The sequence below is a fragment of the Phodopus roborovskii genome, unplaced genomic scaffold, assembly GCF_943737965.1.
Source record: "Phodopus roborovskii unplaced genomic scaffold, PHOROB, whole genome shotgun sequence".
Classification (NCBI taxonomy): Eukaryota; Metazoa; Chordata; class Mammalia; order Rodentia; family Cricetidae; genus Phodopus; species Phodopus roborovskii.
This window is the reverse complement of record NW_026126998.1, coordinates 40627-66584: the sequence shown is the minus strand read 5'-3', so window position 1 is coordinate 66584 and position 25958 is coordinate 40627. Positions and strand designations below refer to the sequence as shown.

Here is a 25958-nt window from a genome sequence, read left to right as displayed (position 1 = left end):
AGGCCTACTTTGGTTACTGTTTGACATTTTGTGTAAAAGAGAAAAGAGAGATACAGAGACAAAGACAGAGAGACAGAGACAGTGACAGAGACAGAGACATAGAGAAAGAGATTATTTTATAACCTCTGATGCTTGGTCTAGTATTCCAATAGACAGACAGAGGGACAGAAGGGAGAAAAGAAGGATGGATAGATGGATGAATAAATGAATCAAAAAGTGGTCAGAGAGATAGGTGGGCTGATATATGGTGAGAGGAATTGTAGAAGGATGGGTGTGTGAAAGGAGGAAGGAGGGGGGTAGAAGGGTGGCCAGAAGAGGCTGGTTGGGGAAAGGAGGGTGACAGAAGCACAGTTGCAGAGACATGAATCTCATATCTCCTCACTGACCTGATGCTGAGGTCTGGCCTCCCACAGGGAGTTTCCTGGTCCCCTGGTCATGCTCATTGTAGAGGGGATGCTGCTCTTGTACCTGGAGCTGGCTGTGGGGCAGCGCATGCGGCAAGGCAGCATCGGTGCCTGGAGGTGCCCCTACCTCAGTGGTGTCGGTATGTGGGACCCTTCTCAGATCCTCTGACAGAGATTTTGTGGGTTTCTGAGCATCACTGGTATGCATGGGCTGGACCTGTGACTGGATGAACCAACTCCCAAAGAGGGCTACCATGGAGCTCGGGCAGAGAGGGCCCTGGATTCTGGCCCTCACATGGTACCCCATCCCACCCCCAATGAAACTTCCACCTTAGGGCATCTCCACTCTGGACCTCAGCTTGATATTCTCTGACTGGCTGGACATAGCATTCATTTCGTCCCAGCTACCTATCCTCTGGGGATGTACACAAATGTCACCCCCTGCTTAATGTGTGCCTGGTGCTGAACATGGCATGCACGAGTGTGAGGTCATTTCATCTTCACCACACCACTTAGGGGCGTTGGGGCATCATAGTGATACCTGGATGCACAAGCCAAGCATCTATGTGAACATACCAGGTGTGGCCTACTGCACCCTTCCAGAGTGACCTTCAGTCACTGTCCCCTGGCACCTCCATGATGTGATTCTCCTAGTTTGTAAAAGACCAGGATCTAGAGCCATCAGAGTTCATACATGTTCTGTGTACTTTTCATGTCCAAGAAAGGGAAGCAGACAGGAAGCCTGAGCCATTGTTTAGGAATGAGGAAGGGTCCACCTGATGTGACCTCCTGCATCTTTGGAAGAAATATGTCCGGGGTATTAGAACTCATCATCTTCAAACTGCCTCCTCATGATGAAGAGCTATGAAGGCCATCAGAGTGTGCTGAGGCAGCAATGTATGCTGTATATTGGAAAACAGGGGAGGCTGCCTGGCCCCTTGGGCACTGACATGCACTTACTGGCCTGAGTTCCCAGTGGAGTGGGAGGAGTTGCTCTGTAATGCTATTGATACCTGTATAGTCTGCCACATGCAAAGTCAACAACTTACAACTCTTCTGGTTATGTGTGGGATGACAAAGGTTGACAACACTCCCAAGTAAACTCACTTTAGAGCAACCTAATGGCAAACTCTCACTTCTCACAGTGATACCCTCTGTGGGACCTCATAGATCAGACCAGGCTGGGGGTAAGTGTTGTCTGTCTGTCACACTCCTGCCACATGGATGGGGCTGGCTCCAGGAACTCCACCTCCAAAAGGAGCAAGTTCACATCAGGCATGTAGTTGGCCCTTCTCCATAGCTCTGCTGGGTAGTTTTGGGAAAGCTCTGAGCTTTAGTTTGCTCTTTGGAAGGAGGATAATGCTTTTGTGTGAACTAACTGCACACAAAATACTGAGCCCAGGACCTGACACTTAGATGTCAAAAAACCAATACTGATCTACCATCTCAGATGATCAGAGTTGAGGGGTAGTAATTCTCAAGAAGATGTCATAGGTGTAGTATCAGGTCTAATGAAAGCCTAAAGGAAGAGTGTTCTTGTTTGGGGATGTCACCATAGTTGTGTCATTCAAGTCCCACTGGTTAAATTACACACATCTGATCTTCAGCATGGCCCTCTGCTTTGCTCACAGGTGTTGCTAGTGTGGTGGTCTCCTCCTTCCTCTCAATGTACTACAACGTCATCAATGCCTGGGGCTTCTGGTATCTCTTCCATTCCTTCCAGGTAAGCCAACCTCTGGTCAGAGCAAAAGCAAAAAGGGTAGAAAATGCAGGGCCACTCACCAAGTGGGGAGCTGGTAGAGGATGAGAACGCCAGCCTGTGGGAACCCTCTCAGTGATGGGGGAGCGTGATGGGAGCCACAAGCCAAGCAGGGATGACAGAATCTGGATCCACTACTTGTCACAATGTAAGCCAAACTATGCACTGTGTGTGTGTGCGTGCACATGCGTGTGTGTTTGCATGTGCGTACACACATGTGCACACTCATTTCTGAGGAGCAGGTCCACAGCACTCATTGGAATATCTACAGGAATATTTTCAATGACAAGCATTTTAAACAGTGCATTATCTAAATTCTTGTTACTGATATTCTGGAAGGGTCTAGGCTTTGGGGAAAATAAATAAATGCCACAATTCCACACTGAGCGCTGGAATGTTCCTCTTCACCAGTCATATTCTATCCCACCCCACCCCCATCTTCATCCTTTTTACTCTCAGAGACTCTAATCCCACTGCCTCCATATCAGCCTCTTTCCAGATGGAAAAAGAAGAGAAGGACCCAGGAATTACCACTCTAATATCCATGCATTCCATACTTCACAAAAATCCCCCCCCTTACCTCTGCAGTAAATCCTCTCCCAAGGTCATAGGATAATGACACAGCAGACCTTCACTTGGACGTCTATGGGCCATGCAGGTCCCCGGAACATATAAATCTACACTGGCATGGCCATATACACGACATAAGAGCTTTTGTTCAATCCCACGAGCTACAAGTGACTCTACAGGACTCTACTTTATGGGAGGGTGTCGTCCTTCTTAGCGGGTACCTTTAGCCAAGCAAATGTAAGGACCCTATCTTTACCTTCTGATGCAGATGAAGGGAGAAGAAAACTGAAAATCTCTCAGTTGTTCCATGCCCTAGAGCTTCTTCATGTAGCATGTTCATTGGCAGGAATATTAAAAAACAAAAAATAAAAACAAAAACAAACAAACAAACAAACAAAAAAAAACCTGAAGTCAAGCTCATCTCAAGCAAAGGACCCCAGAGGTATCCTCAGATTTGCAGCCAAATATGTGAAACAGTGTGAGTTAGAGTGGCCTCAGCAGAGGGCCCAGAGAATGTCGGCTAGGCAACTGAGCTTAGAGGGCTTCTGTTTCTTAGCTGGGACCTGCTGCTGGTTCCATCAGATACCACAGTGTCTCCCTCCTGTGGCCTGTCCATCCAAATGGGCTCACTGTTCAAGATTCTAACTCAAGTACGTTCACAGCTTTGTTTTTAAATTATTTTTAAAGTTTATCTTATTTATTTTATGTATATGGGTGTTTCACCTGAATGTCTATGTACAACATGCATGCCTGGTGCCTGCAGAGGCCAGGAGAGCGTGTCAAATTCCCTGGGACTAGAGTTACAGAAGGGGAGCCATCCTATAGTTACTGGGACTCTAACCTGGGGAAAAACAGCCAGTACCCTTAACTAGTGAGCCATCTCTCCAGCCCTACAACTGGTTTTGAACAGGGTAGCTACAAGGATCTGGAAAGACTAGGCCAGGAAGCCTCTGATCCACTGTACTCTGTTGTTTCGCGCAAGCCAGGCTAGCCCATATTTTCAGGACAAGGTGTGAAGCCTCCTGTCAAAGATGCTTCCTATCATCCCACCAAGCCCTTGGCCTTTCCCTTGACTCTCTGTTGATTCTCACTTCATTCCAAAGGATCCCCTGCTGTGGTCTGTCTGCCCACTGAATGGTAACCGCACAGGCTACGATGAGGAGTATGAAAAGGCTTCGTCAATGCAGTACTTCTGGTGCAGGAAAACACTCAACATCTCACCATCCATCCAGGAGAATGGAGGAGTGCAGTGGGAGCCAGCACTGTGCCTCATCCTGGCCTGGCTGATGGTGTATCTGTGCATCCTGAGGGGCACTGAGTCAACCAGCAAGGTGTGCTAGGGAGTGTGATGGGACTGAATCTGGTCCATGCTAGAGCTGTCTCTTGCTGTCCAGAGTAGAGGCTCAGTGGGTCAGAAGGCATGGATGGTGTTATTGGCATGTCCCTGTACTAGCTGACAGTGGAGGGTGTCAGAAGTGATTAAAGTTGTAGCACTGAATCTGAAATGACAGGCCCCAGCCAGTTCTCACACTCACCTGTACCAGGTCATTTCATGGAGATATTCAAACACCCTGCTATTCAGTCCTTGCACCTCAAATGCCAGAGCTATTATTCTGTGGAGGGAACCTCAACATCAGACTAGCCAGCCTCTGGGGACTTTATTGTGTAGTTGGATTTGGGGTCCCATTTCAAAGTGCTTTCAGGAAATCAATACTACCCAGAACTGTTGGGTTCTCCCTTGGTTTTTTGTTTTGTTTTGTTTTGTTTTGTTTTGTTTTGTTCTGTTGTGTGGTATGGGGTTTTAGTTCTTGTTTTGGCTTTTATTTTTAAAGTGTCTCCTTATGTACTTCAGGCTGGCATGAAACTGGCTGAACGGCCCAAGTTGGCCTCAAACTCAGTGATCCTCCTGACTCAGCCTTCTGAGTGTTGGGATTTTAGGCCACAGATATGCCAAAATACCCAGCAAAGGCCTTTTATTTGCCTAAGCTCGTTCTTTCTGTTGAAATGCCCAGGTTTCCATTCATCCTAGGGCTGGAGTATCTGCTGTATTTCCATCACCCATACCTGTTTCAAGCTGGGGTGAATGCTCCATACTCAGCTATTCAGCAAAGCAAATCCATAGTTGATCACGGTGTCTTATTCTTGTAACAGCCCCTCAGAGTAGATACATGAGGTCACTCCCAAAAGGCTTAGATAGGCAAAGTATTCTTCACAAAATCACAGCCAGGGACTGCACACTCAGGACATAGACCAGATTTACTCCAAGCTCTTCCCATCCTATTGGTGAAATGCAGCATGAATGTTCTCTTCACATCTTTTGTGACTTAGTCATTTACAATTTGTCTTCTTCTGAGAATCCCATGAGACCCCTAGATCTCACTCTTCTGATCACCTGCCTGCCTTCTCCAGTACTGACATGTTTGTTTGCTTTTGTTCTTTCATGAGGCATCAAGCTTAGAACAACCTATGTCATTGAGATATTGCATGACAACACCAATGTTGTGCCTGGCGTGACATTTCACATTGTTTTCTAAGTCCCCATAGTGGCCAGCCCCACATAGTCATCTTAGCCCCACAGCACTTTGCCTCACAGCTGAGCATAAGAATCAGGGTGTTCTTTCTCAGCTGAGCTCAGACCTTGCAGCATCTTCTCTGTCCCAACCTAGACCAAGCATGATCCAAAAGATCTAAGGGCGATGTCTGTACCCTTGAATATTAAAGCAGTCCTTTCCTCTCCAGGCCTCTTATAGTTGTGAAAATAAGTAGAGTCTGGACATTATTCTCCTCTGAAGTTTTACTTACTGGTCAGTGTTATTTCTCCTGATAGGTTAAGCTAAAGCTAGATCACATGTCCAGCCATCCTTCCCACAAGAAAAAGAAGGAAGCCACTTTGTGAGGACTCTAGAAAGCCCATAAGAAACACGGACCACTGGCGGGGTAGGGGGGGAAGTCCAGAGCTTTCCCCAAATGTCTTCTAAGTGCCCAGTGTTATGGACCGGGATCAGACCTCCACCATGCCCCTGAATTTCTTTCACATCACTGGCAAAAAGACTCTTATCCATTTGCATCTCACCTGGTTTGACATATTAGATATTTGGGTAAATTCACTAACCCCCTAAATGTGTAAGCAGCCATGGTAAACATATATCCCACTTTCTCAGTGTCCTTCTGACAGTCTTAGAAGTTCATGAAGTATGGTGCCATGCCAAGGACGAAATGGAAGTCTGAGATTAATTCAAGCATATCAAGATATGGGTTACTAGCTGGGTTTCTCAGAGGTGGATCCAACCTAAAAGAAGATTGATAAAACAAAACCAACCTTGTGAAAAGTTTTGTTTCGTTTTGTTTTTGTCTATGAATCTAGGCAAAATCCCTTACAGTTTTATGCCCATGATACATTGTTTTTAAATTTTATTTATTAACATAATATCCGTGCATGCTTATGAAGGGCCTGATGCTTTGATACAAGTATGAAACACATAGCAGCTAGACCAATGCCACTAACATTTCCTTCTCCTCATACATGAATTATATATACATTTTTTTACTCTTCTAGTTATTTTTATGTATCATGGATTCTTGTAGATTAGAGTTACCTATAGTGCTGGGCAAAGAAGCAATGATTTCTGCTTCTAATTCCTGTATTTTGGTGACTCTTGTCTAACCTCTGTCTTCCCTCGCTGCCTTTCCCATCTTCTTGGAGGTTCATTTACCACTTTCTACAAATGAGTGCAAAAAATGCATTATTTGTCTATGATTTGTTTTATTTACCATGATGCCTGAACTTGTCTATACCTTTACATGTGACAAGATTTCATTCTTTTTATGGCTAAGTAGTATTCCTTTGTGGATACATACCATGTGATTTCTATATGTTCACTTTCCATGGATGGTTTTATATCCTAGATTTTTTTTAAAGGAATATCACAGTAAAAATGAGAGTGCTGCTATATCCTTGACACATGGCTTTTAAGATCCCTTTGCAATAATATCTAATTGTGGTTTTTATTTGTATTCCCTTGAAGATTAATGATGCTTAATTTTTGTTCATATATTTGCTGGCTATTTGTGTCTTAACTTTTTAGATGTATTTATTTTATTTGACACATATGAGTATTTTGCTTGCATGTGTATGTGTATGCCACATGTATGTCTGACACTCGCAGGGATAAGAAGAGGGCTATGACAGTGGTTATGAGTTGCCAGGTGGGTGCTGGAAACTGAACCCAGGTCCTCTGCAGGAACAGCAGGCGCTCTTAACCACTGAGCCAACCCTAAAGTCCCCTCATGTCTTTTTAAATAAATGTCTATGTAGCCCATTTCTTTGCCCATTTTTTAAGGTGGACTCTTTGCTCTCCAGTTGTTTGAGCTCTGAATAAAAAGAATTAAGGGAATGAGAGGTATTGGCAATAAAACTGTGAAAATATTAATGAAAGATGTCAAGATGACTCCAGGAAAGGAAAGATACTCTATGGAGCAGAAGATGTCCTAGTTAATTTTCTGTTCCTGTGAAGAGACACTATGTTCTATGTACTCTGTACTCTGTACTATGTACTATGTACTCTGTACTATGCTTATCAAAAAGAAGAATTTAATTGAGACTTTGCTTACAGTTTCTTTGAGTCTATGATTGTGGCAGGAAGTGTGGCAGCAGGCAGGCAGGAAGAATGCCTGCTTATATCTAATCCACAGGCAAGAGGCAGAGGGAGGGGAAGGGTGAATGGAGAAGGAGGAGGAGGTAGGAGATGGGAGAAGAAAGAGAGAGATTGGGTTCAACCTGGGCTCCCTCAGTGGCATACGCACTCCCTTCAACAAGGCCACTTCTCCTAACCTTCTAAAATAGTTCTACCCACTGTGAACCAAGGGCTCAAATATATGAGCCTGTGGGGGCCATTCTCATTCAAACCATCACAGAGTTGGTATTATTATTATTATTATTATTATTATTATTATTATTAAAGTGTACATACTACCCAAGACAGTTTACAGATCCAGTTCAATCCTTACCAATAATAATATTCATAGAATCAGAAAAAAAATCTTAAAATCTACATGACACTATTGAATAAAAGAACGAAACTGAAGTCATATTAATACCTGATTTTAAGTCTGTCTACAATGTGTCTGGTATTGGCTTGAGAAAAGACAAGGAGACAAGTAGAACATAGTAGAGTACCTGGAAAACCACATATTTCTGTCAAAGACACCACGAGAATACATTGGAAAGCCATCAAATCAATTGCTGATGCTAGATCCACATCTCACATGCTGTACAAAAGTCCAAAGTATGAAAAGTCTAAGGCGAAACACTTGAAGACTTAGATTTTTGTGTACCTATGTTTTGGGATAAGACCCGAAAACTTGCAACAAAGTAAAAACCAGTAGGATTACATCAAAGAAAGAACTTTCTGTGCAATAAAAGAAATAGTCAATATCATGAAGAAAATATTTAGGAACTCACACACACATTCACAGAGTAAGGGGGAGACTTAAATAAATAATATTGTTTTGTTAGCAGTTTTACTAAGTAATGACAATTTTAAAATAGTAAATACATAAAAACCAAATTTAATTATGGCATTTTAATACATAAGTATCATTGCTCCTTATTCTTATTCACCCTCTCTCTATCCTCCCTCTTTACCCCTTCTTTCTGGTATAATTTAGAGGGAAAATACATGTTTGAGGTGTAAGAATAGAGGAATTACTATAAAAGTGCAAAAAGAATAGTCATAAAAAGCTGCTCAAGTACGATGATTGTGGTTGATACATTGTTTATGAACTAATAAAGCAATGAAGATCAGAGAAGCAAAGCATCTAGGCTACCAGAGAGCTCGGTCCTGTACCAGGGCTGGAGAGATATTATCCATAGCAAGCTGGAGACAAATTGCCAAGACTAAATCCTTAATGCCCTGCTCCTATCTTATATATTAGTGCTGGGGTTTAAAGCTGTGAGCTCTGTTTCTCTTTTAGACTGATTCACTTCTCATGTAGCCCTGGATGGCCTTGTAAATCTAACATTAAGTATTTTTGGTTTTTATGTTTTCTTACTCTCTGTTGTTGACTGTGGCCTTCTCTTGTGGCTCACCTTTTAGTTAAACTCTGTAGGGATATGGAAGAGTGTTATCTCTCCCTCCGTCTTTGTTCCAGGGGATTGGGTTTTGATTTAGGAACATGCTTTCTCTCATTCACCTAACTCTGTCAGATAATTTCCTTTGTGAATGTCTTTGCATATCTTCTGTTACATTGCTATTGTAAATAGTGTCTTTCTCCTTATTTCTACGGTTGTTTATGTTGGTGGCAGAAGAAACAAACATTTTTTTATGTTAGTCTTGTACCTTGAAATCTTGATGCATTTCCTAATGAATTCTCACAACTACAGATTGCTTCTGTTTACTCTATAAACTATCCTATAACCTGCGGATATGATTTAGCACATTTCTTTTAAGTGTCTGTATTTCAACCCTTTTTTATTGTGGTTTCACTATTATTACTGATTTTATTGGAGTCTCAGGCACAATTGTTTTCCTGTACTTTGAACACAGTGAAATTCCAAGTGTTAGGTGAACACTCTGACTAGTTCTTTGATTTACTATAAAGGCTTTTTCAGACTGCTTTTAGAGAATACTTTCAAGGCCAGGATAAAGTTTCCATGGCCTTTGCTTATTGGTTAGGTTAGGGAGTAGTTGGTTGGTTTTTTTGTTTGTTTGTTTGTTTGTTTTGTTTTGTTTTGTTTTCTGGGGTTTACCATTGTCCACGGAGAGATACAACACTTTCCTCCTTTTGCTTGTTGTTCTAGTTAGAGTAATAATTGCTATGAGGAAAGGCCATGACCCAAAGCAAGTTGGGGAGGAAAGGGTTTATTTGGCTTACACCTCCATCAGGAACTCAAGGTAGATTCCTGTAGATAAGAACTGATGTAGAGGCCACAGAGGGTTGCTGCTTACTGGCTTGCTCATGGCATGATCAGCTTACGTTCTTTAAGAACTCAGTACCACCAGGCCAAGGATGGCACCAGCCACAATGGGCTGCTCCCCTCCCCATCACTAATTAAGAAAATGCCCTGCAACTTATGGAAGCATCTTCTCAGTTGTGGTCCCCTCCTTTCAGATAACTCTAGTTTGTGTTAAGTTGACATAAAACTAACCAGCACCATTGTAAAGCTCTGAGCCCTGCCTATAGGATCTATAGCCTGACCCTCCATTCCTGCACAACACAGACACGCAGACGCTGACACCCAGGATTCGAGATCTAGATCCCACTTGTGCATCTATGGCTCCTGTTCTAAACTTTGGCATCCATTCAGTTCCCTTCTTTTGGTTCTGACACTTAGTTTTTCCTCGCTTTTTTTTTTTTTTTTTTTTGAGATTGGCTTTATGTCCAAGATGTTATAATTACTGATTTTATTTTATTTTATAGTTTTAGAATTATTTCTTTCCCCTGCTCCTGCCATTCTCTCTCTCTCTCTCTCTCTCTCTCTCTCTCTCTCTCTCTCCTCTTATTTCCTTTCCTTTCTAGTATATATTCTCTACTGTTTGAAATTTGGACTTTCATATCTCCTTCCAGGTGTGTGCCAGACCTGGTTCCCCTCTTCCATTTTAAACATTATCGTCATGCAGTTCAGGCCCTTTGAGCCTATAACTTTCTAAATACCGCAAACTTAGGATGCACAAGGCACTGAGATCAGTCTCTGGCTCCAGGGATGGACACACACACACACACACACACACACACACACACACACACACACCAATTTTATTTGTAAATACTCTTTCTTGCATTCCAGCTATCTTTGGGAGAGAGGAACTAGCTTTAAAATACCTTCCTGTGGGGCTAAAGAGATGGTTCAGCAGTTAGAAAAGCTTGGTGTTCTTCCAGAAGACCGGAGTTTAGTTCCCAACACTCACATCAAGTACTTCAAAGTCAACTCCAGAGAATCTGATGTTTCCTTCTGGCCTTGTGGGCACCTGCACAGACATGGTACAAAAACATGTACATATACATATACATGTACATATACATATAACTAAATAAATCTTCTTTTAAAATATTGTTCTATAAGGCAAGTTTGTTTATCTGGGGGGTGGAGAAGGATGTCTGCTCAAGACAGAGTTTCTCTGTGTAACACCCCTGGCTGTCCTAAAACTTGTTTTGTAGACCAGGCTAGCCTTGAACTCACATAGATCTGACAGTCTCTGCCTCCTGAGTTCTGGGATTAAAGGTTTGAGCCATCATGCCTGGAAAGGGCAAGTTCTAAGGATTGTAAATTTTGTTAGATTTTGCTTCCATATAAACATATGTTTTTGGCCCCAGTTGTTTTCTTTCTTTCATTCTGTATTTCTTATTTTTTATTTGTCTGCTTGTTTACTTGCTTGCTTCTTTTTGAGGCAGGCTTTTTCTGTGTAGCCTAGACTCTCCTGGAACTTCCTCTGTAGACCAGGCTGGCCTCAAACAGAGATCTGCCTGCCTCTGCTTCCTGATTGCTGGTATTAAAGGCGTATTCTATCACTGCCTGTCAATGTATAACAGTCTTTTTAAACATTGTTTTATGTGTATTTTGTCTACATGAACCATGTGCATTCCCAGTGCCCATAGAAGTCGGAAAATGCTGTCAGATCTCTGGAATCAGAGTTAGCCACTCTGTAAGCCACTGTGGGTACTGGGAATTGAACCCAGGTCATTTGGCAGAGCAGACAATGAATGCTCTTTTCTCCTTGAAAATCTTCATTTAGATTTATGTTAATCTTTTCCCTCCTATTCCACAGGTCTTATAACTTTTTGATTGCATATTACACTATCCATGTCATCATTTCTTTGGGTTATCTTCTATGTTGTTAAAAGGGAATCTGAGGTAGTTTAATGAGAATGTCCCCATAAACTCACATGTTTAAATACTTGTTCCCTAGCTGGTAGAACGGTTTAGGAAGGATTAAGAGGTGTGGCCTTGTTGGAAGAGGTGTGTCTTTCTGCCTGCCTTCCTGCCTGACTGCTGCCTGCCTGCCTACCTGCTGCCTGCATGCCTGCCTGCCTGCCTGCCTGCTGCCTGCTGCTATGCTTTCCTCATGATGATCATGGATTCTAACCTTCTGCAGCCCCAAATTAAACACTTTCTTTTTAATAAGAGGAAGACAAATGTTGGTACTAAGGGGTGGGGCATTGCTGTGACAGGAAGCTAGCCATGCTGCTTTTGGAAGGAATATGGAAAACCTGGGGAAATTGGATTAGGAAAGCTGTTGACTGCTATAAGCAGGGCTGAATGGACATCCTAGTAAGAGCTTGGAGACAACAGTGCTAAGATCATTGAGGGTTATGGATGCTTAGCTCAAGAAACTTCAGAGGGCAACAAAATTAGTGACAGTGTTAGAAACCATTCTTGTGGTGCTTGGGGAAAAAATGAGGATGCTTTCTGCCTGAGGGCAAATTGAAATAGTTGGACTAATTTTATAGGCAGAGGATATTTCAAAACAGCCTAATATTAACTCTGTTGCATGGTTATTAGTAATCACATTCATGCAGAGCTACCATAAAAAATAATAAGCAGGGCAAAAAGAAACACAAAATGTATAGTTTGAGGAGGGGAAAAAGCACCAAGAAATTTGATGTCTGTACTGAAAGAGATAAGGAGAGGCCTAGTGTGAAATGGAATAAAGGGAGTGTTGTCTTTGGGTGAAGACCCCACCCAGCTAACCCGGAAACTTGCATAAAGGAAATGCCTTTTGTATTTCTATAAAGCTGCAATGTGGGAAAATGTTATGCAAATATAATTCAAGAAGGGGAACAGGCTCCAACCAAAATGGCTGAACTTGGCTTCATTGGCCAGGTCATTCTGGCTTTAGATCCCTGAATGATACTGGAGTAAAGGAGTTGTGGAATCTTCCTCCGCAGTTAAGAAAATCCTCTGAAGCGAGGTGTTTGGCATGGGAATCCCTTCAAGGAAACCAGAGAAGCTATATGTGAATTTATGAAAATGAAGCCTGGATTGCATTGGAGACCTCAAGATCTTGGAAATGTCAAAATCATAGACTTACCAAGAAGCTTGGGACCAAATCAAGAGAGAAAGACACATGTTGTAGCCAGCGGAACTTGAAGGGAAGAGCCATCTAAGCCCATTGGCAGCAGATTAGAGCTATAGGATTTGGAGTTTGCCCTCCTGAATTTCCATTTGCCTATTAGAAATAGATTAGAGATACAGGATTTGAAGATTGCCCCGCTGGATTTCTGTCATGCCTTGCTCCAGTATTTTCTAACTATATTACCATTCCTCCCTTTTGAAATGGTAATGTATATTCTATGCTGTTTTACATTGAAGTTTATAATTTACTTTTTGATTTTACAAGGAGTTATAATTAAAAGTTGCCTTGGGTCTCAGAAGAAACTTAAAATAGTGTTCACACCATGAAAGACTGTGGGGACTGTTAGAGTTGGACGAAAGTCATTTTGCATTATGATATGGCCACAAGCCTATGGCAGACAAGGTGTGGGGTGTGGTGGTTTGAATGAGAATGCCCCCCATATGTGCATATGTTTGAATACTTGCCCCCCATTTGGTACAGTTCTTTGGGAAGGATTAAGAAGTGTGGCCTCATTGGAGGAGTTCTGATGCTGGCAGTGGGCCTGAGGTTTCAGAAGCCCAGGCCATTCCCAAATAGCTCCCTCTGGTTCCTGTTTGCAGAAAGGGATATAAGCGCTCATGGGCCAACACCATGCCTGCCTGCCAGCTGCCATGTCCTCACCATGATGGCCATGGACTCTAACCCTCTGTAACCATGCACCCCAAATTAAACACTTTATTTTCTGTGGCCTTGGTCATGGCATTTTGTCACAACAGAAAAGTAAGACAGAATCACTTTCAGAGATTTTAATTGGCTTGATTCTGTAGTTAGAAAACATACTGGGCAAAATGAAATTCAGAATGTTCTACCCTCACATGTGCAGGATATCAAAAGAAAAGAAAATTAAATATAGAAAGTGGAAATGAGGGGGCTGGAGAGATGGCTCAGTGGTTCAGGAAACTATCCGCTTTTCCAGAGGACATGGGTTCAATTCTCAGCACCCTGTAACTCAAGCTCTAAAGGATCTCTCTCTCTCTCTCTCTCTCTCTCTCTCTCTCTCTCTCTCTCTCGCTTGCTCGCTCTCTCTCTCTCACACACACACACACACAAACACCACATGCATGCGAGCAAAACACCAATTCATATAAAATAAAATTTTAAAAAGAAAATAGAAAAGAAGTATACAGAGTGCTCATTGGGTAAAACTTATATTTGCTTTCTTTGAACCTGGTTTTAAGCAGTTGGCTACCTGGCTCTTAGAGGCTGGCTGATGTGATTAGCTTAAGGTTCACAGTGTACAAAGACATCTTTAGGTCAAACTACATTCTATTGAACAGAATTACACTGAGAAATAACTCCCCGCCCACTAATTCTCTCTTCAACCATGTCTAATTCAATATTAACATTACAGTGACATTTTAAACCAATAATTATGTTAATCATTGAAAACACTATTTTTTTAAGTCATTGATTCCAATTGTCTACAATGTGGTGCTTTCGGTGGTAGTCATGGGCAGGAAAGTGAGTTCAGAGTACCCCAGTAGGGTGTATTTTAACACTGACATTGTTTAGAATTGATGGCTCCTGCTAATAATAGTGAAATAATTGTTGTGTGATATCTAATATTCACTTAAAATGTTCAGTGTCATGTTATCCTCATCTGCTCCTGAAGCCTACTATTCCCCCTTTGCTTATACCATTTAGCTTATTTCATTTTTGTATCAGTCAATACAAAATTGTGTTGCTATAACCAAATACCTAACATGGTCATGAGTGAGGCACTTATTTTATTTCTGGATTGAAAGGCACAATCTAACATGGTGGAGAAGGATTGTACAATTCATGACAATAGACTCATGAGCCTAAGATTTTAACTATTGATGGACAAGGAAGCAAAGAACAGACAGGAAATGACAGCGGGCTATACAATCTCAAGACACTTACCCAATGATCTACTTTCTCCAGTGAGAGCCCAGCTCTGAAAGTTATATGTGGTGATATATTACTTATGACTTATCAAAGCTTGCCTGAGGATTCAGAAAGCAAAGCCAGCCACAAGCTATAGAGGTCAGGCAATGGTGATACATACCTTTAATCACAGAAACCATACTAGCTAGCCAGGCAGTATCCACATGCCTTTGGGTGGATTTCTGTGAGTTAGAGACCTCCCAGGGATACACTAGAGTGAATCAGTCTGAAAGATTTAACAGAGCTCATGCCTTTAATCCCTGCTCTAGAGAGGCATATGAAAGACAGGAATCCAGTGTCTCAGGCAGCATTGTGAGATTTAATCTCTAGCCACCCCGAGGATAGGCAGCAGTCTGAGGTTTGCTGGAGTCCTTGTGGAGACAGGATCACCCCCTTTTGGACTGAGGTAGATGTAAGACCTAGTGGCTCAGCTGCTTTGCTTCTCTGACCTCAGCTTGAAGCTTGAACCCCAATATCTGTCTCTGGGTTTTTATTTTTGGTGTTACAGTTACACACCTCGAAGAGTGCAGCAAGACAGGGAGGGTAGACATTCCACATCCGAACTATGGTGTTTCATTCTTGTCCCCTCTGACTCACATGTATATCTGGTGTCTTTTAATCATCAGCAGGCTGTTCAGGGCACGGGCCTGGCCTTCATCGTCTACACTGAGGCCATTAAAAACATGGAAGTGTCCCAGCTCTGGTCAGTTCTCTACATCTTCATGCTGCTGATGATGGGTTTTGGGAGCATGCTTGGAAACACAGTGGCCATCCTCACCCCTCTGACGGACAGCAAGGTCATCTCCAGCTACCTGCCCAAGGAGGCCATTTCAGATCAGGACACCAGGCAGTGGAGGCAGGGCATGGGAGAGTGGCGAAAGGCAAGACAATCAGTGGAAGGGTCTAATTAGGGGCCATGTGCTTCTAAGACAACTCCAGAAAGGCTGCAGGGGTGTAGCTGTGCTCCTGCTAGGGTAATACTCAGTTCCACTTGGGTAAGTTGTTCTAGGTGCTTTATGCACATGTAATGTGCACCACAGAGACCCATTTTTAATTTCAACATCTTGCCACCCAGCCAGGATCATGAGAACCCTCCTGTGCCTCTGATGGCTCTATGTCCAGGATAGATAATGTCACATCTGATCACATGTCCTAGCTATCATGTGGGAAGTGTCCTCTTCCCCGCTCCTCGAAGCCTGATAGCACTTGGTTTTTTTTTTTTTTTTTTTTTTTTTTTTCTGAAATTGGGTCTCTGTGGTCCACAGTACAAATGCATGTAGCTCCCAATCCAGCACTTAATCCTCTCCTGAGGGAGCCTCCCAGTGGCTGATATTGTATGGTATGGCAGTGGGAAGGGCTACTATGAATTCAGAGGCACCATGGAAAGCCTTAGGAAGTCAGAAGAAAACCTGGAAAGAGTCAAATATTGACTCTGCCATGTTGTGCAGTTATCTGACAACACTAAGCCCTGGTACCCCCGTATATAAGGGATCTCTGACTACTACCTTGGAGGCTTAATCTGCTCTGGTACATGACCAGAGCCTGGCATGTGAGAGCATCTATGTAAATTGTAGTTTCTTCCCAAACCAATCCTTATCTAGGGCCCCACACCACATTTAAGTCCACTTCTCACAGTCTCAGGGGCTATCTTTAGCATTCCCAGACTTTCAGCCATTATGATAGAATATATCCACGATGAGAAGGCAGAGGGTGGTCTTGAGTTTAAGCCTAGCAGCTTTGTTCCTGCTCTAACTCTGCCTGCTCTCCCATGCCAAGGCCAGGCCCTTCCAAGCACATAGTGACCATCTCTAGGAGGCAGTAGAGTATACTCGGAACCATCACTGATGGACAGAGTGGGAGGGCAGAGGGAATCTCACCGTAGCCCTGTGGACTGAGAGGGCTGGCACCCCCTCCCCCACCTTCTCTGGGAACTAACCTCTGGTCCACACCTGGGACCTCTGAAGGCCAACACCGGGGAGATGATGTCTCATGACCAGTTCTTCATTGGTCATCCTCAGGCAGCCTCAGCCCTTTTCCCTTTACCTCAATAGCTCCCCCAGAGAGGATCAGATGGGTTGGGGTCACATTCAAACATCAAACCAGAACAGCATCTTCCCAAGGGCAGAAGGTATGCAAACTAGAGTCCCTCCCTCCAGAGCATGAATAAATCTGTCTCTCTCTGTGCTCCCAACAGATTTGAAAGTGACCTTCAGGCCATGACTTGCCACTCCCTCAACTGGTACTGGAAGGCCATGTGGGCGTTTGTGAGTCCAATACTCATCATCAGCCTCTATGTCTTCTACCTGAGTGACTATATCCTCTCAGGGACACTGCAGTACCAAGCCTGGGATGGCACTCAGGTACCCGATGTTCCTGCAGGGCTGGGGAATAAGGCAGAGACCACACAGTCACTCAGAACACAGGGGACTATTGCTGTGCTGTGAGAAGGCTCCATGTGAGTATTTCACAGATGCTCAATTTAGAACAGCAGAAGTGGGCTATGAGTTTTTAACCATGATGCATGGAGAGAGCAAGAGATGCCCCAAAGCATCGCAGTGGGCCTTTCCCTAGAAGTACCAGTATCCTCTGGTGTGCCACACTGTACATATTTATACAGAACATTTCTACCACCACAGAAACCATTAGTCTGTGCTGAAGGTTACATAACATTTAGGGCTCTAGAATAAGGTACTAGAAAAATTGTTTCAATGGCATTCCTGGATAGGCTTCACACACATTCTCTCACATATGCTCGCAAAGGTCAGAATTTCCTTTCTTCGTGGTTTCTCTGAATTGCAGGGTAGTAGACACCACAGTCTTCACTCTTTAGCCTCTTCCCCTTCATAGAAGGCTTGGGTGAACAGTTCTCTTGGACTTGATAGGAGGGACCTTCCCCTGATGCTCAATCTCTTCTCCCAGGGGCAGCTGGTGACCAAGGATTACCCCCCACATGCACCAGCTGTCATCGGTTTGCTGGTGGCTTCATCTACCATGTGCATCACCCTGCTGGCCCTGGGGATTTTCATCTGGAATTGCCTCAAGAGGGGAGGTTCATCCCCAGTGGTCTAAGAATGGACCTCCCAGGGATGGAAGTCAGCCACTATCTATTTCACAGTTGCTGCCTGCTGGTGGCGACACCTTGGCTGGAGTGCTGGTCTGGGACCTCCTGAATCTGTAAAGAGGATTAGGGAGCTTAGAAAAAGAAGACTACCTTGGGGAGGGGACCACATCCCTTAGAAGACTCCCTCCATTATTTGCCATCTGAAGACTACAACTTGTAGCCTTCTTGTCGTCAGGGGTTAAGGCCAGTACTGAAGATCATTGTCACCTAGACTCTAGGAAGTCCTAGAATTCAAGGTAAGCTGTCGTTAGAAACTTGACCATAACCCTGAGGAGCCAAACAAGCACTTCGGTTTATGTTTGTTTGTTTTTTGTTGTTATTTTTGGTTTTGTTTTTTTTTTTTCTCAAAAGAAAACAAGATACTAATTGCTTTTCATCCAGTGTCAGAGGTTTTTGAAGCACCTAGGGCAACACATTACAATTCTTCTCATTGAAGCCACAGTGAGTGTGTAATTTTTGTATTACTACACTGTACTACACTGTAAATACTACCGGGATTTAGTGTCCACGAAGGGAGAGTTATGTTGGGAATGCAAAGGTTCCTCACAGTGGGCTGTGGCAACGCTAAACTGTACAAGGAATCTGAACAGACATTCCCATCCCTGGGGTTTCAGGGTCAGATGATCCACAAGGGTACAAGGAACTGTAACTTTTCTACAAACATCACTCACAGCCACCTTCATTCACCTCTGTATAGTAATGCTTTCTAAAATGTACATAAGTCACACAGAGCAGTGTATAACTGAAAACACTCCATATTAATGGCTGTTATTCATCCATTATGTCAATTTGTCTGTTTTCTTTTCTTTTTTTATCATAATAAAGTGGATCAAGGTTATCCAGACTGAGAGTTCCCTCCTGTACTAACAAGCCGAGCTCATGGAATTGAAGGACTTCTTTGGATCCATCTGTGCAGACACCTCTGAAGACACTTAGACATCACTTGGAACATCGACCAGAGAGATCTTTTATTTCTCTCTTTTTCCCAATGACAAAAGTAGGCACTGGAAAGGTCTTTGATGTGGCAGGTGGTGGTAGTAAAGAGAAAATTCTCTGGCTAAACACTTGCTACATTTGCAGAGAAACAAAATAAGGTTCCCAGAATCCACGTTGGAAAGCCTACAGTGTCTGAAAATCCAAGTTCCAGATGATAAAACATCCTTGTTGTATCCTTTTCTATCCTTGTTTTCACCAGCATGAACATGTACACAAAACACATACACATAAGTTAAAATAATATACATATCAAAAAGGTAGATAGTGATGATGTCTTTCCAACAGTTGAGTCTTTAACAGAGGACAATAACTCACAGGACAAATTGTTCACTATCATAGCTGCCTTCTTATTTTCATTTTAAAATGATCACTGTCCTTAAATATATGAGAAGCAGCATTTATTTACCTAAGTGTTTACTCCTGGTTTTCTCATCAGATGGATTTTAGGCTCGAACAGTGGGTACACCCTGTGATAATACATCAGAGTCTATTCCTGAACACTTAACTGTCTGTCCCCTACTCTCAACCTAGGCATAGTGACTGCCTTTCTGCACTTGTCATGCCTTCCTAGGGTCAGTCACTGACAGGGTCTCAAAAATCATGTACCCTCAAAGGTGAAAAGAGGAACATTGTCATGTTATCATTATTCTATTCTTTTTCAGTGCGCCCATCACCTCTGCCATTCTAGACACATCAGAGCATTGAAAATTTGCAGTGTCCATGCTACTGGATTCAAGGAGCCTTTGTCAGAAAATCTTGGGAGTGAGTCTGGTGCTCTTGGGTGAATACAATGTGCAATCAAATCTGAGAGCCTGGGCAGAGCCTATTGAAGGAGAGGGGAAAGTATGCAGTGTGTTTAGACATACTTACATCCAGAACAACTTGTAAAAATATAAATGCACTGTTGAACATCTCTAGGTATGAGTGGGAGTCACCTCAACAGAACTGTTGTGCTTATGGAAATCAGACAGGTGAAGTAATGCTATCATGAAATACAGATGTGCCTCAGTTTACCGATCTAAAGGTAGTGGAACCTGGGAGAATGGAGCCTAAAAAGGGGGAATAAAGTCTCACACAACAGCCAACTTTATTAAGAACATCAGGCAATATCCACTTTGAGCGTTAAGAAAGATCATGTGAGTAAAGCTCTCATGAGTTCAAACTGAATATAATCACAATAACAGGCTGCACATGGAAAAAAACCCCATGAATTTCTATAGAGGTGTATAAATAAGTACTAATAGCCAGTTGGAATGAATAATCTGAAGAAAACTCACTCCTATATGATACACCTGGGAGGGGTGTAGAAGAATAATCCTCCAAGAACAATTCGGTGTTTTGGAGAAACTGAGGTCACGAGACTTTTATTTTCTTGGAAGTTTTCTCACAGGTACTCAGAATTGTTTTTCTTTCTTTAGAATGTTTCTTCTCTTTTCCATTTTTTTCTTTTTTAATTTTATGTGCGTTGTTGTTTTGTCATGGGTGTCAATTCCCCTGGAGCTGGAATTACAGACGGTTGTGAGCTGCCTTGTGGGTGCTGGGAATTGAACCCATGTCCTCTGGAAGAGCAGCCAGTACTCTTAACCACCGAGCCTTATCTCCAGCCCCAGCACTCAGAATTCTCACAGGACTACATTCTTGGATTGTGTTAGGATACTCTTCCATCCACATTGTGGTTACATCCCGCTAAACCCACTTTAGATCGAAGAGCCCCCTAAATTAAAAATGCATTTGTTACACCTACCTTCCTATCCATCACACTCAGAGCTGTCAAATGATCATCCCAGAGGCCATGTGATCACTGGGGTTCCCAACATCTCCACAGAATACCCTCTTCAGATTGCTTGCCCACAAAATGTTGGGTCTCAAATTATAGCTTCTACAGATTTCATTTCCCTTTCACACATTGTAGAGTCAGAAGACACTAAGCTGAACTGGTCAGCCAAGGAGCTCTCCACATACAGTCAAATGCCAGTTTCTCCATGGGGACGTACCTTTGCTTTGTTTTGTTACTGTAAAAAGAGAAAGAAAGATCACTGTAGAATGATAAAAGATCAATTATAATGTTTAAAAGCTTACTCATATAACAGCTGTAGAATTTACATTCTTATCAGCACACTGAAATTCCCTCAAATCAAATCTCAAATAATGTAGTGGTAATTAGACGTCAACATGAATCAGGAGGGTGGGATGCACCTGTAACCTACCAACTTGAGAGGCTGAAGCAGGGAGACTAAAGACCCGACCTAAACAATCAACCTAGCTAAACCCCATCTCAAAAGGGGAGGCTGCAGCAATGGCTCAACAGCTAAAAGCTCTGGCTGTTCTTGTAGAGACCATGGGTCCAGTCTCCAGCACCCAGATGGTGGTTCACAGCCATCCACAACCCCAGTCCCAACTATGTATTATGTATATGCATTTTGTATGTATGTATGTACATATGCATATGTATATGTAGAATATGAAATAAAATAAAATCTTTCTTTTTTAAAGGACAAGAATTGCAACACAACCCAAAACAAACAAACAAACAAAAACTCTCAAGGTCTTGCCAACAGTGCTAAGGAGTTTGGACTCTCTCATACAGGGAAACTAGAAACTCTTATGATTCATTAACAGTGGACTCACCAGGATGAGCAAATGATTCAAAATTGTATAACCTTAGTTTGCAGGGTAAGACTATAGAACCCTGCGTAGAGCTATTCCTGCTTTCTCTCCTTCCCTCAGGAGTTCTGGCGAATCGGCTTTATCATGTTCTGTATTGTGTTTCTGATAGGCACAGTGAAGTTCCTACCCACCGGCAGTCATCCATTAGCCAGAATTGCATCCTGAGAACTCTCAGGTGGGGCTAAGCCTGACTGAGTCACCTGCACTGGGAATCTGGACACCCCAGAGAACTGAGATTCATCCCCTTTGTTGAGATAATTTTTAAATACAGTTATGACCAAGGTCTGAGTGAAGTGTAAATTTTAAATCAGACACAATGCTCAAAACTCATGATTTATGATTCCTTGTCAGTTGTTCTCCTGAGGCTACCTATGTGACTGTAAGTGCAAGGTGGGAGGGAACCCAAAATAATAGTGTCCCTTTGCACTTATTGGTAGCTCAGGATGTGCCATCATGGAAGCGTTTATGCTATAGAAATTGAAAAGCACATAGATCAGAGACTTTCTGCAGTTTCCAGTTCACCATCAGCCTCCAGCAGACGCAATCGTATCTTCATGAGCTATTTTTCAGTAATCCTTAATAGTATGAGGAGCCCAGAAATCCTGGAGTTTGAGAGTCATGACACAGAAAAAAGAATGTGGCCAAAGGTCAGTGGGAGGCTGTGAACTGGCCACCACTGAGGTTAAAGCCGAGGGAGGCACCGACCCACCAGGGAAGACTCACACCAGGGCCTGACAGTGCAGAAAGCTGAACAACAGGAAACCCAAGGGACTGGAATCCAGAAGAGAGCACAGGAGTGGGCCCATTCTACCCTGAGTGTTGTCTCAGAAGATGGAATCACCCTTGGCGCATGTGGTCTCCCTGCCAGAAGATGAGGAGCTGCAGCCCAAGGGCAGCCCTGAATGCCCTGACCAGCACACAGGAAGACTTGGCCCAACCAAGTATGCCCAGCCTAAGGTTGTGGAGAAGGGGCAACCAAAGTGGGACAACCCCAGCAGTTCTTGCTTACCTGCATATCCTATGCCATGGGCCTGAGCAATGTGTGGCCCATCCACCACCTGTTCCAGATGTACTGCAGAGGTGAGTGCAGTTTGCATGGACAGCAGTGTCTGAGTAGCTGAGTGCTTCACATCTCAAACCTTCACCTTCCTGGAATCTGTATGAATTATAGGACTAGTGGATGTCACCCCCAAAGAGCTGGCCCACAACCCAGCGAAGAAGGAAGATTGGGTTTTGCTTTTGCTTTCACGGACAGTGCTTTTGTGCTGTCTTAAAAAAAAAAAAAAAAGTTTGCCTTTCCTAACTTGAAGTCAAAAAAGCTTTCTGTTCCTCCTCTGAGTTCTTAACCACAGGGTTGTTGAAGCTGTGTTTTACTTCCTTTCCTTCCTTTTTTTTTTTTTGTGTGTGTGTATAAAATATGGTACCTAATGAGGTTCAATATATTATGTTGTTGTATTGTTGTTTTCATGACAAAAAGATTGCAAAGCTCTTTTGCTTGGATTACATCCTTGAAGTTTGAGTAAGTGATGGAAAGGTTGCTAGGCAGAGGTGCCCACACTCCCACGTTGGTTAGAGCAAGCAGGCTGTCACAAAGACAAGTTGCTGTGAGCCATACCAGACCTGCTGTAGTTGCTACTTGGTACTTTGAGTTAAAATTAGACTATCTTATGACCTTTGTGTGTTAGAGCACAATTCCAAACAGCTGTGGGGAACATGGCTATGGCTCCTGCTCCCAGGTGTCTCTAAGACTAATACTCACAGGCCTCAGCCTCCTTCAACATCAACCTGAAAGTAAAACCCCAGTGTTTAAAGAGCAGGATTCCCCTCTGCAAAGCAGGCTCTGAAATGACTATTTCCTGTTCCTAGAAGGTGTTGTGAGGAGAAATAGTAGGAAGGTGGTGGTGGTGCGGAGTGTGCTTGCATGTGATGGGGGCATCTAAACAGTACCAATGAGGGAAAAGGGAGTAAAGGCTCACAGCCTTAGGTCCACCCCCATTCCAAAGGGATAAAGCTATTGCTTTCACTTTACCTACACCTGTTACATTTCTTGGAGTCTCCCATCTGTAATTCGAGAAGACCTCTACATAGTGTCATATACGAGATTCAAAATTGTGGAGGAGGACGTGGACATGTCCAGACTGTGGCAGCACTCTCTCCTCAAGTGAAGGAACCATCTCCAACCAGGGTAATCTTGGTGAGAAGCCCAGACAGCTTCCACCTCCACCAAGAATAAGGAAAGAAGGGCTTCTGTCTGTCTGTGCAAAGTGATTGATCTCATTTGGCTATCCATGTGATAATTAGGGTAGAGGGGTAAGTCACAACTCCAAAAGCAAGAGACTTAGACTGCAAGGAACCAAGAATCTTTTGGAGAAGGAAGAGTGGTAGGGGGTGGCCCTCCCCTGCCCCCTCCTCCTGTAGATTGCTTCATTGCCCCATGCTGGGCTTTTGAGCTAGGATTGCTGAGTATAAGCACCTGGTGGTAGGCTTGGGTAGGGAAGATTTGCTCAGCTTTTTTCTTTCCTGAACTGTTCTAGCCCACAGGCAAAACCTGAGCTACTCCTGAAGTTTTCCATCTTCGAAGGAAGACATACAGAGCCTGCTTTTGAATTTGAAGTGGGGATTGCCTGAAATTCCAATGGAGCCTGTGAGTGATCTAGCAGGGCAAGCTTCTAAGTAGGAAATCTTTGTTGGGTATTAGCACCCATTTGCCCAGAACTCACATATTTACAGCTGGGGTGCTGGAACAAATGACCCCTGTATTCACCTCCACCCCCCACCCCCATCCGGTTCCGTAGGCACCCCATGTCCCTGGTGTACTGGGCTGTTGGGTAGGTCTATGTCAAATAAAGTGCCAAGAGTACTTAAATGAGGGCTGTGGGTCAAGGTTGCTGGAAACCTTTTTTTTTTTTTTTTTTTTTTTTTTTTGCTTTTCGAGATAGGGGTTCTCTGTGTAGCTTTGGAGCCTGTCCCAGCACTTGTGAAGTATACCAGGCTTGCCTTGAACTCGCAGAGATCTGCCTGCCTCTGTCTCCCTAGTGCTAGGATTAAAGGGATGTATCACCAAAGTCCAGCAGGGCTGCTGAAATCTTAAACATTCCTGAGGCCCAGGCTTGCATTCCCAGTGAAGTTACTATCAATCCTTGAAGCTAAAGGAGACTTCCAGTTTATCTGGTCCTGAGCCTCCAGCACTAAGATAACCGACCTGGGAAGCTCATGTGAATTTTCAGCAGCACAGGGTCAGGTGTTAAACAAGCTGTTACCATTGGCAGATATAGGCAAAGAAGGATCAGCTTGCCTGAGTAGGGAAGATGGAGACAGGGGCATTGCTGGGGTAGTGCTGTTCTTTGTAGCTAGCATCTGCAAAATTGGTTTGCCTCAGTTGGATGTAGAATATTTTTCCCCATTATCCTGCCTGCTTTTTTTGCTGGCCCATTAATATTATTATCATTACTCTGATTATTTTTGAGACAAACATTTCCTCTTTCCTTTGGAGATTGTCCTAAAACACTCTCTGTAATAAAACAGGCTTGGAATACAAACAGATCAAGTTTTGTTTGCCTCCCTAGTGCTGATGGGATTGAAGGACAATATCACCATTGCCTAGTCTATACTACATTTTTCCCTTTTCCTTGGAATATAAACTCACATTTCTTCTCTCTTATTTTCTTTTTCTTTCTCCTCACTCTCAATAGGAATCTAAACCTGGGTGGTAAATTCATTTTCATGTAAGACTGTGCTTTCTCAATATGAGAATCTCCTCACAATTCTTAATGTGAAAAATGGTTTAAGTTCTCACTAGGAAACAACAACAAAAAACAAAACAAAACAAAAAAAAAACAAAAAGGGTATTGAAAAGTATATCATGATTGGGTGCATCTTAGTATCTTGTTGAGTTAACTAACCGAAAGACCTGGAAATGAAAACCAAAGTAGGTAGAAAAGACGACATGTGTTCCATCATTGCTGGAATTTGTCAAACAACTATGCTGGCCTTGTGAATATTAGCATTAAAATCCCTTGTCCACCCTTAAGATCAATGGCTCCTATACCTCCTTCCAACACGTGCCACAAGATATCTGTAGGTCTTTATCTTCTAGGGAGTGTGATGTCTGTTAGGAAGGCAAACATTCTTGAATGATAGATATCCAAGTAACATCATCTCAGTTGGTAAGATATTATCTCTGGGGAATGGGAAAGAACCATTTTAGTATATATTGTACTTGTTTTTTGGGGAACAGAGTTGATGTTGCTCATCAACATCATCATCATACATGTGGCTCTTGCTGCCTTCATTTTACAAATTAATGCCTCTGCTTTCCTGAGGATAAATCAAATGGATAGTCTAACTTGGATATGGTTAGCTTTGGAAGTGTGTTATTTTTGTTTTTTTAAGACATGTTCTGTCCCTTCATCTGTCCTCCA

At 43.0% G+C, this 25958-nt stretch overlaps 1 protein-coding gene across 1 annotated transcript; it reads left to right on the top strand.

Annotated features, from left to right (window-relative positions):
- Positions 1-413: 413 nt before the first annotated feature.
- On the top strand, positions 414-17822 carry LOC127214753 (sodium- and chloride-dependent transporter XTRP3-like; the record flags this gene model as incomplete). The annotated part of the gene is made up of 6 exons (XM_051175035.1): positions 414-544; positions 2036-2127; positions 3837-4064; positions 5561-5625; positions 16948-17113; positions 17673-17822. Coding segments are annotated over 6 exons (832 nt in total), but the record flags the coding sequence as incomplete, so codon positions are not given.
- Between the last annotated feature and the right edge of the window lie 8136 nt (positions 17823-25958).